Genomic DNA, 15,146 nt, shown 5'->3' on the forward strand with positions numbered 1-15,146 from the left:
CAAATGTCAGGTTCATAGAGTTTGACACGGGAAAGAAAGATAAGAAAATTTCTTCTAAAATAAAGCAACTTTGGCTCTGATCAAGAATAAAGGTAAGACACAAGCTAACATGAGACCAGCTGAGATGTGATGAGTGTGCATTGTAGAAGCAAGTCACAAGGTATTGCCCACTATGACTTTCATAGACGCCCTTGCAACTCCTCTCTCTGGAGGAATCGATGAGCCACAGTCATCTCCAGACGTTGCTTTAGGCAAACATCAATTATATTTACTAAAAATGTATGAGGTTTGAAACATTTTCATTTATGTTATTTTCTTTACAAAAATCTTCATCTCATCCCAGATAATCTATTTTTGCAACTAAATTTAATTACTATAAAGAGAGATTCTAAGTTGTCTGCCTTTTTCCTTTAATTCCAAAAGTTGTAGGGATCAAATATCATTATAATACAAGATGGTATTTTCATTGTTGTTCATGAGAGGTTTGTGCTTCTGCAAATGATTGTTTCCTATCTCCCATCATATTGCTTGGGGAAAGTAAATGAAAGATTAAATTCTGTTTCCTGTTCCATTTTTTTTAAAAAAACAATTGTTCCTATGGTAATCATGCTCTGGCATATAGATTATTTTGCTTTCTTTGGTAATGCATTCACTATAAAGTCACAAAAATAAAATATACCAGATGTTGCACATAGACTTATAATATCACAGTAAATATATGCATATTAGTACCACTCTGTAAGCTTTTAGGTTTCATCGTGCCCTATGCTTAGAAGAGCTGTAGTCATGATATCACGTATTATAAAAGAATATACCTGTGGCAAGTGTAACTATTCCTATTCTTATGTTTCATTTCATAACACATTGATTTCATCATTATTTCAAAATAATTTTTCTAAAAATAAGACACACTAGCTAGTAACTAAAAAGTTACTTTCTCCAATAAAATAATTACTTAAAACAATACTGCTCAAATTCCCTTGCCTCTCAGTCTGCCTATCCCTTTCATTGTCCATATGCTGACAAACACATTTTAAGAACCAATCCATATAAATACAAACACATAAAAATATTGAAAACTACCTGAATTTTAAAATTCAATAACTATATCCTAGTTGAAATGCAATGCCTAGAAACAAAAACACTTCTTGATGTGCACCTACAATGTAGTTTATAACTTTAATAGGCCTTATCAAGTAGTTATCTCATATCCTTAAATTTTCTGTTGGGGATTTAGCTCAGTGGTAGAGCACTTGCCTGGCAAGCGCAAGGCCCCGGGTTTGATCCTCAGCTCCAAAAAAGAAAGGAAGAAAAAATTTCTGTAAGATCTCATTTGGTCGTTTGGTTCTTGTTAACTCACATCCATTAACCTTAATTAATGTTGGTCACGTTTCTAATAGATGGATTAGACAGAAATGTCTGGGCTTTCATGCAGAAGCTTGCGTCACAGTCCACCAACATTTACCGAGACTGATGGCTGCGACCATCACCATGAACACTGAAAACCCATGTCCCAGGCATTCCACTGATGAACAAGTTGATTCTGTTCATGTGCTATAGTTTATATTTTAGACTTTTAACTGCTCCAAAATAAAGACAATTGATAAATTGTTTGCTATCCATTTAAATGTGCAGATGTAAAATGCATGTAAAGGCTGTGTTATAATGGCTTTTTTTCTTCTTTTCATTTTTAATTTTTTTATAGCTGATGACATACATCCCCTTCATCTATGATTTGCCTTGTAATTGCCTGCTACTAAGATGTTTTTCATCTACTTGAAATCTTTTTGCTGATACCATTTTGTATTTCTGGATCATGATGATCAATGCTTATGAATACATTGCTACTGTTTTATGTTTCTCCAGATTAGTAGGCCTTGCTTCCTTTTATTTTTCTTTTTGCTTGATCTTCCACAGGGAATATAAATGAAAAATATCACAAATATAATGTCATAAAGCAACTAGAATTGATTTGTCTTCATATAGTAACTATAGTTCTTCAACTAGTAACTATATTTCCTAAGTGTCAGAAATGACTGGTTAAATCACTTTGTATCTATCTACCTCTCTTTCGACTTGTGTTTGATTTTTATAGTTATTGTCTGTGAAACTCAATTCTCAATAAGGGACAAACACATCAAAATCCAATACCAGAAATCAAAGAAGGAATGAGTATGTGGCTCACTACCTCATCCATCTGTCTCCTATCTGAGATTACATTTTCCAAGATCGTTACATTTGTTCACATTTCAATCTTGGGAAATGTTTATGGGGTTAAAATGGAGAATGAAATAAATGGGAAGCTGAAATGTGATTCCTTCTATTTCGGTACTATTGGAAGAGAATCAAATGCTAAATAAGGCCTTAAGCAACATGATATTTCTGGCCAAATGATGGATATCGTGACTTTCTGTTGTTACAAAAGGAAGCAATTTATTTAAGTTCTTTCTTTCCTCCCATTCTTTCTACTTTATTAGTCTCATTTCATTTCCATAAATTATTCCACTAAAAGAGGAAATGATTAATTGAAGATTACTTCCTCAAAAACATTATTTCTTGTCATTAGCAGCTGCAACATATTGGAGCATTGTGTTATCCAAATATACTGCTGATTTTTAAATAATATTAATATTTAGTTGCTTAAAATTATTTTGTTTTATTCAGATTGTTGAACCCAAGAGAATATATTATATCAGTTTAATAACTATAACCTTAATGCCTATGGGAGCTTTCATAACAGAAGGTTGTAGAGTAAAATATAATTTAAAATTTTTTGAATTACATTGCTTTCTTCTGGAGATGTACATTTTTCATTAGCCTATGCTAGCATAGGCTTTAATGAAAAATGTAAAACTATGCATATGACACCTCAAATACCTTTATTCTCTTACTATTTCATATTATAATATTTTGATATGGATTATACTTGCTCATACAGATCTGCTTCTACTACATCTTGAGTAAATTATATTAGAGTTATGAAAGTTAAAATGTATCCATCTAACTAGTAGTGTAATAAAGTTTTCTACCACATTAGGACTATAATTCCTTTGCTCTTTTATAATGGTTAAGCTTAGAGTCTGTGCCTGTGGGACAGAACTATGTAAGATTTTAAATTCAGTGCATTTATTCAGGTTTGTCTCTCAGCAGATCTGGTACGATTTCATGATCGCCTTTCTGCTGAAATATGGTAGACACATTGGGTGAGAGACATGATCAGTTCAGCAATAATTGCGAATAATATGCTACCTGTGCCACAAAGAGCAAGAGGGTTCTCGAGTGTATTGAAGCTGAGTATTTAATGCTTGAAGGCAGGTAGGACTAACACTGAAAGCACCACAGTATTTGTCTTCATGCCGACTCTTGACACGGGGTTTTACTTTTGAACAATTGAAACTCTTGCAACAGTCATTGCACCAACATCATTTATTTGTAATCTGTGTCTATCTGTCTAAGAGATTTAGCACATGTACGTGTGCATACACAGACAAGAAGAGACGCAGTGCCCCCTGCCACTCTCTTCTCCCTTTTGAAGCAATGTCTCTTGATATTGGGATTATGTTTCCTTCACTGGGCTGGAAGCCAGCAAGTCCAGCAGTTTTCCTGACTGTACTCCACTTTCAGATGGAGTCACAGGCCACTGTGGGACACCTCATTGTAGTCCTGGATTTGAACTCCAAGTCCTTGTGATTGCATAGCAAGTTCTCTTGACTGCTGAGTCAATTTATTGATTTTTTTTTCTGTTTTTATTTTTCCTTTTGTAATAGTTTGAGAAATTTAAATTGTAAAATGGTTGATTTATTTCTTTAGGAACAGTTTTTCTGTATAAAGTTCTATTTGTAAAATATGTTCAGTTGTGTTAGATGGCAGCTAAGTATATGGTTGTAAAGTCAGGCATTTCCTTAACAATGATAAAAATATATCAAAACTTTTGTTTCTTAGTTAACCTAGAGACTATAGTAGATGTAATAGTGTATTCCTATAACCCCAGTGACTGGGAGGCTGAGGCAGACAGACTGTGAGTTTCATGCCAGCCTGAGCCACAGTTACATCACAACATCATGGATGAATGACAATCTCGTCTCATGAAAGTCACATCATGGAGTCACCAAGATACCTTTTTAAGAAAAACAAATAATTTAGAAGTTATGACTACATGCATCTTTTATAAGTACTATGGATCTTTATAATATACTCAAGATAGTTTGTAATCTTTTTCTTTTACTAAAGCAAAAATAAGGCAAAGAAAAAATGGCAATGAAGAGAAACACTCACAGAACAAAAGCCACCATGCACTGAGAATACATTTACTGAGATGTCATAGGCATATGATACATTGGCCTGAAGGTGTTCTCTCAGACAGCAGAGAGGGGAGGAGGATCAGAGTTCATTGTTACCAGCCAATTGTCATTAAAGAATCTCAATAATTCCTAAAACAAGAAATAATATTTACCAAAGGTGGACATACAGAAAACACTGTAAGACAGCAGGCTCCACATTCAGAATACTGTGACATAAATACAGTGAGCAGCACAGTAGAGTAGGGTATGGACTTCCTCCGCAGCCGCCAGGTCCTGGTCCAACAGAGCTTTGATGGAATAAATTTCCCAGTATCACTGTATGTAACAAGATAGCTGCTCTCAGTCAGCTGCTTGATCCTTGGGGAGATTTCAGATTATACTAATCCTGAATATGCAGTACTTCATATCCTTTAGGAAACTTTTAATGATCAGTATGTCTTCAATAAAGCATTTGACTCAAAGTGAGTAACTGTGGCCTCAATGTGTTCTATGAAATAACAGTATGGTGCTGTTACAAATTAACAGTATACTTGAAAATAGATAATAATCAAAATAGTATGGTGAGAAGATAACAGTGGAAATATTTCTCCTATTTATACATTTTTGAGAGAAAAAAGTGTGGAAATGGTGAGAGGATAAGTGAGAAAGTTGTATCTTCAGTTTGTTGTATCTTCAGTGTTTCCTGTGCTGCCCAACAGTTTTGCAAATAGCTCAGGAAGAAAAGTCAAAACAGATAATGGATGTTTTATTTCTTTCCAAACATCACGTTCGAAATGTTTATGCAGCATCTGTGAAGCATGAAGTGAAACAAATATGAATATGACAAAGTTGTTGTGTCTGAACACTGAAATGTAGGGTGTTTGCCTAAGGCTTCCTGCATCAAAGCTTTAGTCCTAGGTTAAAAGCTGGTAATGGTATACACATCCTACTACAGGAATTTACCAGAAACAACTGAATGCAATGGAAGTGTAGCCTTTATCATTCTGGCTGATGCAGCAGAATCTAACAACACAAACTAGGATAATCTGTAACTGAAGACATACAGGAGGACATCTGTGTGCTGATTGTGATGGATAGTTATTAGAACAGGAAGTGTGGTGTCACTGGTTATTAGCTAGAAGATGTTTCTCTTTCCTTTGTTTGAAGAAAGGGGAAGAAGAAGGGTCAACTCAATAGATGAACAGTACTTAAGTTTTGGCAAGAGTAGAAGTTATCAAAGCACGCTAAGTTCAGGCACCAACCTGGTGAACCAAAGTAAGCAGGTGCTGTTTCCTCACTCCAATACAAAGAGCATGACTATTATATTTCTTAAAGAAAACCATTACATTGCTAAGTTGATCTAAAAGCAACATGATGTAAATTTTCTGTTAAGTTGTACATCATTAATGTGAGATTTAACTATAAAACAGAACCAGAAGAGATGCTTTTCTACATATAAGAAGATACCTGTTATTAAGATCATTTTCTCTTTCTACATGAAAAAGTTTTGTTCCTACTAGAAAACATAAAATAAAAACTGAATTGGTTTCCTAATGTTAAAAGGAATATTTGGTTTAATTGGCAAAAAGAAAAGTCAGACCGTGATTTTAAAAATATTTTGATTAGTTCTTTGAGAATTTTGTACTTTGTGTTTTGATCCTATTAGATCTATTCTGTTTTGATTTTGTGTGCATGAATGTTTTATCTGCCTTTATATATGCTCATTTTGTATGTGTAGTACTCACAGAGGCTAGAAGATGGCCTCAGATATCCTGGTACTAGAGTTATAGACAATTGTTAGCTGATCTGTGGGTACCAAACTTGGCGTCTTCTGCAAGAGTAGCAAGTGCTCTTAACTGCTGAGCCCCCTCTCCAGTCCATAGACATAGCCATTGATAATGAAGACCTCTTCTATTATTCAAGTCACAATTGTCTTCTTATCTATGTGTCAGCAAAAACACATTATCTTAGACTTCTGTTGATAAGTTCATTGTCATTATAGATTACATCATGAGGATATTTGGTCTAGAGGATGTGGATGTAAAGATAAATTTATTAGGCTCTTCTGTTATCATGGTGTCACATATGTTGTAATTCAAGCACCAAGACATAATGAATGAAATCTTCCCAAGTGTTCAAGTATTTTATGACCAAGCAAATTTACACGGTAGAACGATTAACAAAAAATATTTAATATAAACATTATTGAATTCCATGGCAAAGCATTCTAATTATTCATGGCAGGTTATGAACTGCAGATTTTGCAGGCCCTGGTGCATGTAGCAATTCAATTCTCCTCTGTCCAGCAGATGTCTTACAGAGTAGCACAGGGCCATGTGGGGGAAGGGGAAGCATGTCACATTCATTATAGAACTTAGAGTCCCCATATACATGCAAATGTAAGTATGTACATATGAGATAATGTGAGTTAAAATCAACTAATTGTTGCTGTTTATTTTCATTGTAAATTGCATTCTTTACTGTTTTCAGGGCTTTGATATCTAACAAGAAGGGACAGATATATGTCCCAAGATCAGAAAGACTTCCATCCCTGCCTAGGGCAATTGACAAGCAGACAGTGAGGCTGAGGCATCAGGAATGGTGATGTGGTAGAAGCCTGTTCCAGCATAGTGAGAGCTGGGCAGTGGGGGACACAGGCCACACCAGGGATGAGCAGACAAGCAGTTTTCAAAAGCTTTAAACTCCGCAGAAGCAAATCCCATTGTTTATGACAGACATAAGTGGTAAGTTGATGAAGGCTAGAGTAAAACTGTCAAAGTGGTGCCAAGGAGGAGGGAGGACATTTCTGTAATTAAAATCCTAGTTGAATTTGAGGGAGACAGCAGAAATTTTTCATCTGTCTGCACTGTCAGCTCTCTGCGCATGTGAAAATATATTTATTATTTTCTAAATTAATGTAATGAGTACCAGATTGTTCAGGATGTCATAATGGAAACAGGATTACACAAGATAGCGCAGAGTTTTGTTCTCTCACTGAGTTTTACCTAGCCTCTCTGTGTCATACTTTTGATCTGAGCTGTGTTTCAGTTACCACATTGAAGGAGGTTACAAAAAGGGTAAAATAATAGAAACTTAATCAGGAAACAGATTTTTGTATTGCTGCATTTTATTATGTGCTCTTGCCATGGTCCACAGCCTAACTCTGGAAAATAACAAAGGGTATGTCATTTTTAAATAAGAGCAATTGAAACCATATTGCATTGTAATTATGTGAGTTTCTACTGAGCCATCCCAAACATTTCACACCAGTTGGTCTTCAGAACAAAGTTGTGAATTATTTAGGGGTTATTGGCGTTGAGTATAAACATCCTGATCTCTACATTCTGTAAAATGCTAGATAAATATTGGTAGGTGAATTTAATTTCACAGATGAAAAACAAATAACAAAGCAGCAAACTAACTTGGCAGAAATAGCTCTTTTCTCCAAAAGTGGAGTGTGGTGACCTTCATGCCAGAGAAGATAATGAAGTGCCTCCATGCACTGGAGAGGCACAGCACAAAGGCACAGGTTATAGTGTACATGCACAGTTCTGTTCATGTGACGACGCTCCTTGCTGGTAGATGACTCTCTGCGTGTAAAACCCAAAACAAAATGATGAATCTACTGAGGCAAGTATTGCATTCTGAAATTCTTGACTTGCTCTTTCTCTTTAATCAATCTGAAAATGGCTTCTACATAGGCAACAATTTGTCTTCTGCCTTTCCAAATAAATATTTTAGAAAATTGAGGTTATTAATTAACATTTTCTTGTTTCCTGTTCTTATCATTGGCTAGATAATCACCATGGGCACAGCCTTGAGGAGAGAATCATCTATGGAGTAGAAAACAGTAGCACATTCTTGGAATGCAGTCCAAAGTCACAGAGAGCCTTGGTATACTGGCAATTTCAGAGGCGAAATGAAGATCGGAAAGAGGAGGTACAGGATTTCAGTTGACTGAATTATCTCTATCTGATCCATACATTAATTTGCCCCAGTACTGCTGACTTAGAGGAAGGGAGAGTATTTCTTACCCCAACACACTGTGGAACCAAACAATAGCTGTTTAGACAAGCACCCAATGTGAGCTGTTTTGTAGCAGACTATGTATGAGAAACAAATGCAGCTGAGTAAAAGTGCCCGCCCAGGAAGCACTTGGGGCACATATTTTCCAGTCCTTATTTCTTGCTATGGTTAGTTATAAAGCATTTATATTTCCTACATTCGTGCATTGAAAGAAAAAACAAGTTTCCCTGGAATTTTGGAGTTTGCTCACTGAATTCTGCTACATAAGGTAATTTCTCTTTCTCTGTAACTTCTGGAAATGGGAAAAAGTTGGGAACGAATTGAATACTTCCTTGATTTAGAGTGAATAAATTGAGTCCCACCATGAATTCTGGTATTAACTATTAAAACAGCTTCAGGAAGATCTTCTCAATAGATACAAATATAACAACCTATATAGAGAAAATCACACAGAGAGCTGCCAAATTTTTAAACTACTTACACGCATTAAATAAAGGTGACCAGAATGCTTCACTCACTTGTAAAATGCATTAAATGCCTATAATTTTACAAGTTCACTATGAACACAAAAGAACAAGCCTGTTAGTTTGGGGAGTTTTTGACATATTAAGCAGTTCTAAAGTGTAGAATTACATGCTAAAACTGTAAACATGTTGTATACATCATCAGATTATGCTCTCTGTGTCTTCTATTGTAAACTCTATTTAAAGTATAAAAGAAGATAGGTGTATCCTGGAGTGTACCCTCATATCATATTACTTCAAGGAATTTATAAAATTGACAATAATTCACCAAACCTAAAATATAATTTTTCTTCTGTTGGTTTAAATACTGATGTTTTATTTTGCTCTTTACAGATCATATTATTAATTCCTTTTAACTCTTCGCTTTCTAGAGTTTTGTTCCTGTAGTTCCCAGTTCATTATCTAATATGGAATTTATGTCACATTTGTATACTTGCTTTCACATTTTAAATGTATCTTTATTCTTTCCTCCAGCTATCCTGAGTATTTCACGTAACTATAAGATATTCTATAAAAATAGTGGTATTGTAAAAGTTTTCAAAGGTATCTGAAAAACAATTGATAGACACTATAGCTTTTTCCCCAAGACATACATACTTTTTTAATTTTAATTTAAAAATGTTAATTTCTAAAACCCACCTCAACAGATGTCTAAGTTTTTCTAAACAGAGTGGCAGACTTTGCATTACTCTGAAATCTGAATGCTTTCCTTTGCCTGTCCCTGCTAGATCAGAGTGGGCGACCACATCATCAGGACAGAACAAGGGCTTCTGCTTCGCAGTCTGCAAAAGAAGGATTCAGGCACCTACCTGTGTCACGCTGTGGAGCATGGATTCATGCAAACTCTTCTTAAGGTGACCCTGGAAGTCATTGACACAGAACATTTGGAAGAACTTCTTCATAAAGATGATGATGGAGATGGCTCAAAGACCAAAGAAATGTCGAGCAGCATGACGCCCAGCCAGAAGGTCTGGTACAGAGACTTCATGCAGCTTATCAACCACCCAAACCTGAACACGATGGATGAGTTCTGCGAACAAGTATGGAAAAGGGACCGAAAGCAGCGGCGACAGAGGCCGGGGCACTCGCAAGGGAGCAGCAGTAAGTGGAAGCACGTTCAGGAGAGCAAGAAAGGCAGAAACAGGAGGACCCACGAATTTGAGAGGGCACCCAGAAGTGTCTGAGCTACACCACCGCCAACCTCAGACTAGTATAGACTCGCTTAGACAGTAACTGGAAAAATGCAATACACGTGGACATTTTCATGGCATTATGTGGATGTTTACAATGGTGGGAAATTCAACCTGGTTCCACCAATTTAAATGGAGTCCCCGAGGAACTTTCCCAGCAGGCTTTCTTCAGGACGCCAACACCTGACAGAGATCACAGGTGAGCACAGATGTTCACATCAGCCAACTTAGTGTTTCCCCTAAGAGTTTGTTTTGCTTTCTTCTTTGCCTGAGAAATAAAAATGTCACTTGCCATATTGCCATTGAAGTGAAAAAAAAAAACAAACAAACAAAAAACAAAACAACAAAAAAAAACAAACCTGCATCAGCAAAGCCATTTTATTGAAGCAAGAGTTGAAAATAAACTGCATGGATTTAGTAAGCAGATGAATATTCCAAAACGTGATTGGATTCAAGGATGTTTTGTCTGCCAGCACTCCTGTTTGTGTGTGCTGGAGGGTTAGATAAGGCAAATGAAACTAAGTGACATAGTGTGTGGAAATGTACAGACATAAACCATCCATCATCCAGAAGAATAATGGAATACACTGATCTACTACTGATGTCTTCTTTCAGCTTTGATCTAAAGATGTATTTTATTAAAACTATAATTTAAATGTACCATGACAAATATGCAGTAAAAATTAGCTGTTTTCTAAGCTAGAGTAGGATTTTGTCTTACACCTATTGTGCTATATAATTTGTTTAAAAATTCCAACTGTGTGCTGCTCTTTTTCACACTTTGTTTTCAGTTCTGTAAGGGTTAGTATATTACTTTAGATACATACTCTCACCATTAACTGTTAATTATTGAAACCAAGATAAGAATTATGGTTTTCTCCCCTTGAGGAAATCAAACAAATAGAAGGTTTTACCACCCCCCCCTACTTTTAAAGGTATTATCTAAGTTAACTATGACTTGCATAATGTTCTTAGCCAACCAAAAAAATTAAGACAGCACAGAAGGGGAGAAAACATTTATTAGATGCATTCTGAAGGATCAAGAGAAAAAAAGAACTGTGTATCTCATGAAAATAGCATTGTCTTATCATAGTGTTACTAAAATGTCTCTTCATTCTTTGCTTGAATATTTGCATGGTATGTGAGACATAGGACATCTCATGATTCCACATCCCACTAGAGATTCTATTGTTTTATCATTTAATGACTTCTGAAAGAGAGAGATCTAGGACATTTGGAACACCTCAATGACACATTTCCCAACCATTTCTTTCTAAATCAACTATATTTTCTCTACCCTATATAATACAATTATTTATATGAGGAACATACTATTTTCATCTCAATGAGAATGAATTTATAAGCTATTTTCAGATTACACACTTCACTTAGAAAGTGCAAAACTCTTTGTTTTATGAATAACATCCAAGATAATACAAAATAATTAAGAATTTGTCCCCTTTGTTGATTGAAAAAGGTTTCTTGAGAATCATTGAGTTCAAAATTCATAAGACTTTCTGCATTATAAAACAGTTCATTGGCATGATTCTCATCACTTCAGGAATCCCCCCACAGATCCTTCAGCATGCACAGAAATGCAAGTAAACATCTTCCTGCTAATTAATGAAGTGGCGCTGATATTTTATCTCCAGTTGTCTCAGGATTCTAATTAACTAAACATTAATTTCTCACCTCAACTGCAGTAAATTGTTATTCCCTCTCCACTGCAATACTTCACAGATGGAAGCTCATGTTTCAGTTTTAATGATTATTTAAATAAACAATTTGTTGACACGTCTTTCAAATAAAAGCCTAAAAATATTCTACATCTGATTTTAGGCTCCTTGACTAACATGGTGTTGCTTTTGGAAGTACATCCTCAAAGGCAATCTGAATTGATAAATTCTTTGAAGATCACAGTTTTTAACAGAGAATAGTACCTGAAATACTAAGTCAGAAAAAGCAGGGTGCGCCATATAAGCCATTCTTCATTTTCATGGAGTTTTAACCATCTGAACATTTGATGTATGTTTCATTCTAAATTTGCAGCTGAAACAAGTTTATTTGTAATTATATAAGTCTCTCGTTTCTTTCTAGTTCTTAACAATAAAGGAGTTGAAGGAATGAAGATTGTATGATAACTTCATGAATGCCTTCCAAAATGTGAATGCATTTTTGTTTAGCACTATGAAATAGCAATAGAAAAAAGTTTAGGCTTCAATTAAAAGTGTTACAAACAAACAAATATATTGACATGTCTTTATCAATCACCATGAATGAGTTTTCAAAGGAAGTTACTAATGTAACTTACAAATAAACAAATCTGACGAGAGTCATAATCTGCCATGTGTATTGAGAGAGGGCAATTTGCATGAAGAAGAATGAATGAATGTCCCACTTACTAAGTTAGATGGACTTTGGCATATGCATGTGTCATCCCAGATGAGATCTGCATAGGAGATGCATGTGACATATGCATATCACCTCAGCAGTCTGAATGTTTGAAAAATCAGATACATCACAGCAGAGAGAACAGGCCCTGCCAATAGCAACTGTAACGTGTAAATGCATGTGGATGCACACTTACTGCTTCTTTTATGTATAGCTTAGTGATTTATAATGTATGTGTTTAATATTTTTGCTACCTACACATTAGGCAAAGAGGTGTAAATAATTTTGAAAAGATGAGGAAGAACAGCATAAAATACAAGTTTTTATAGATGCTTCATTTCAGTGTGTTCAACATCATCCTGGAGTGCAAGATTTCCCATATGAGTGACATGGTGGCTTATGTACTACTTAAGGGCAGAGAGTGTGTGCCCCTCCATAAGCATGCTTTTTGCCAGGTCGTAAATTGTTCCATATCTGTATTTATCGTTGCATTTCAGATAGGAACTAGAAAACTGGAGAGAAAAATGTAATGATATTGCTGCTGTAAACTATTCCTTTTTAGCATGTACTCAGTTGCTAAATACACATTTCTTCAAAATATTTGAATTCAGATGTCTTTACTGTTCCCTGTAACATATGGTATTGAGGAACATAAGCTTCAAAAGTTTGGAGAGCCAGAGTCAGGGAGTTCCATAATTAGCTAACAGATTTTTTTCCTGTAGTCATCTGTCCATTGTATTCTATATTTATAGTGACAATGTGAATTTTTATGCCCTTTAAATTAAATATTGTTCTCTTTATGCCATACCTGGAAGAAAAACATGGAGATGAAAGTTTCACATCACAATCTATTTGCTTTTATTCAGGGTCTATATGGATGCCAGATAGGTAGAGGGAGGCCTGTCTTGAAGCTCATGGGCAAGCATTGTATTCATATGGGTTCATTAGAGCAATGTTTTCAAGTCTTTCTATAAGGATTGCTTTTTTAAAACACAATTTTAATTTAATGAAAGTCCTTCAGGTAGGTCGGCTTCAAAGACACATTTGACAAACAGGACTTGACATTATTATATAACAAATCCATGCTTTTAATTTTAACTTGGTAATAATTATTTAAGGTCAATGTTAGTATTTGCAATATATGTTTCCATAAAGAAGAAAACATTATTTTCAAAAGTATGCAAATCCTATAAGTGTGTTATACTTTAAAACTTTCTTATACTGGTTAGTTAAAGAGTCACACATTTGTACATTAATAAATAAAGATGACCCCAAGATGAAGGAGAAGAGAGGGCTGCAGAAATGGAATCCTTATAACTGGTCTATTTTCCTTGACCAGCCTACAGAGAAAAGGGTTCCTTATTCATTTCAAGGACTCAACTGCACAGTCACTGGTGACACCATAGGTAAAACCAAACCAGTAAAAGCAGGATGAATTTAAGTCAAGATGTTGGGAGCCAGATGCGGCAGCACATGTCTGTAATCCCAAAAAGAGGATGAAGCAGGATTATGTATTTGAGGTCAACTTGGGCTAACGAATGGGACCCTACCTCAAACAGGCAACCAAAAGATTAAAAAGAAAAAAAAATCATCATCTAGATACTATGTCCCTTAAAAGTAGACTTCAGCCCATTCTAATCTCATGACTATGAACTTGTGAGGTGATGTGATGCTAAGAAGAGGGAGGGATGGCCCTACTTTCACAAAGCTCAAAACAAAACTAACAGTGACACACGTTGTCATCACAAGTGACAATCCTTTTCCTTACCATTAGCCTTAGACCACAGCAACACGTCTACCTAGATCCTGGGCCTTCCTTATGCTCTGCTGCCCCACTTACCACAGTGGTGCAGTGCACCTACTATACACATATTTCCCTCTCTAGACTGTGATTTTCTTGAAGTCAAGTGTTCTGCTTTGTTTATGACATGGTCTCATGTAGCTCAGACTGGCCTTGAACTCACAATATAGCCAAGAGGCTGACTTTGAATTCCTGTTCATCATGACTCCACCTTTTGAGTGCTCAGATCACAGGCATACATCACCATACCTAGCAGGGTTTGTGGCCAGTTGGTTTTCCCCTGATGCCTTGTATGATGCCAAGTAAAGATGGAGCTCAGAAAATCAATGCTTAGAAGAAACATGTTGCAATGAGCTAAGTGCCCAACTGAAGGTCCCAGCATAAATGCTGTCAATCAGAAGGAAGGGAGGGATTAGGGTTTGGTGAGAGATCCGGAGGGTTTCAGAGAATAAATGACACATAAACTAAGACTTGAACTATCAATTGGATTTTCCTAGACAGAAGAAAGAAAAGCTCTTCTGGGTTGCAGAAATACAACTAAAGAGAGAAGCAGTGAAAACTGCTATTTTCTTCCATATAACAAGTATTCCAGATGAATGGAGCACAGTGTTCATTTTTTTAAAGGGGTGCAAAATATCTCACTGCTTTGAGTCAAAATGGCATATTAGTTTCTGAGTTTGATTTATGTTCTGCTCTTTGTCAGTCACATTATCATCCAGGCATATAGAGTTGTGTGTTAGGTATTCTTTCTTGCTTCCTCCACACACTGGTAGTCTTCCTTCTTTTTCTTTTTATTGAAAATGGATTTTCCCTCACTTAATAGATCCTGATTACAATTTCCTCTCCCTCTACTCCTCCCAGTTTCTTCCCATTTCCCCTCCCATTGGGATCTGCTTTCTTTCTGTCTCTCATTAGAAAACAAACAGGGTTCTAA

General features: G+C 35.8%; 1 protein-coding gene across 1 annotated transcript in view; it reads left to right on the forward strand.

The window, feature by feature from the left end:
• Sema3a (semaphorin 3A) overlaps nucleotides 1–10,314 on the forward strand; it is a 199,318-nt gene extending 189,004 nt beyond the window's left edge. Inside the window, exons 16-17 of the mRNA XM_036180344.1 lie at nucleotides 8,077–8,219; nucleotides 9,559–10,314. Coding sequence (XP_036036237.1) covers nucleotides 8,077–8,219; nucleotides 9,559–10,014 — 599 coding nt within the window. The 3' untranslated portion in view covers nucleotides 10,015–10,314. The remainder of the gene's footprint in view (nucleotides 1–8,076; nucleotides 8,220–9,558) is intronic.
• The last annotated feature ends 4,832 nt before the right edge of the window (nucleotides 10,315–15,146 follow it).

The sequence above is a fragment of the Onychomys torridus genome, chromosome 3, assembly GCF_903995425.1.
Source record: "Onychomys torridus chromosome 3, mOncTor1.1, whole genome shotgun sequence".
In the NCBI taxonomy this organism is placed as follows: Eukaryota; Metazoa; Chordata; class Mammalia; order Rodentia; family Cricetidae; genus Onychomys; species Onychomys torridus.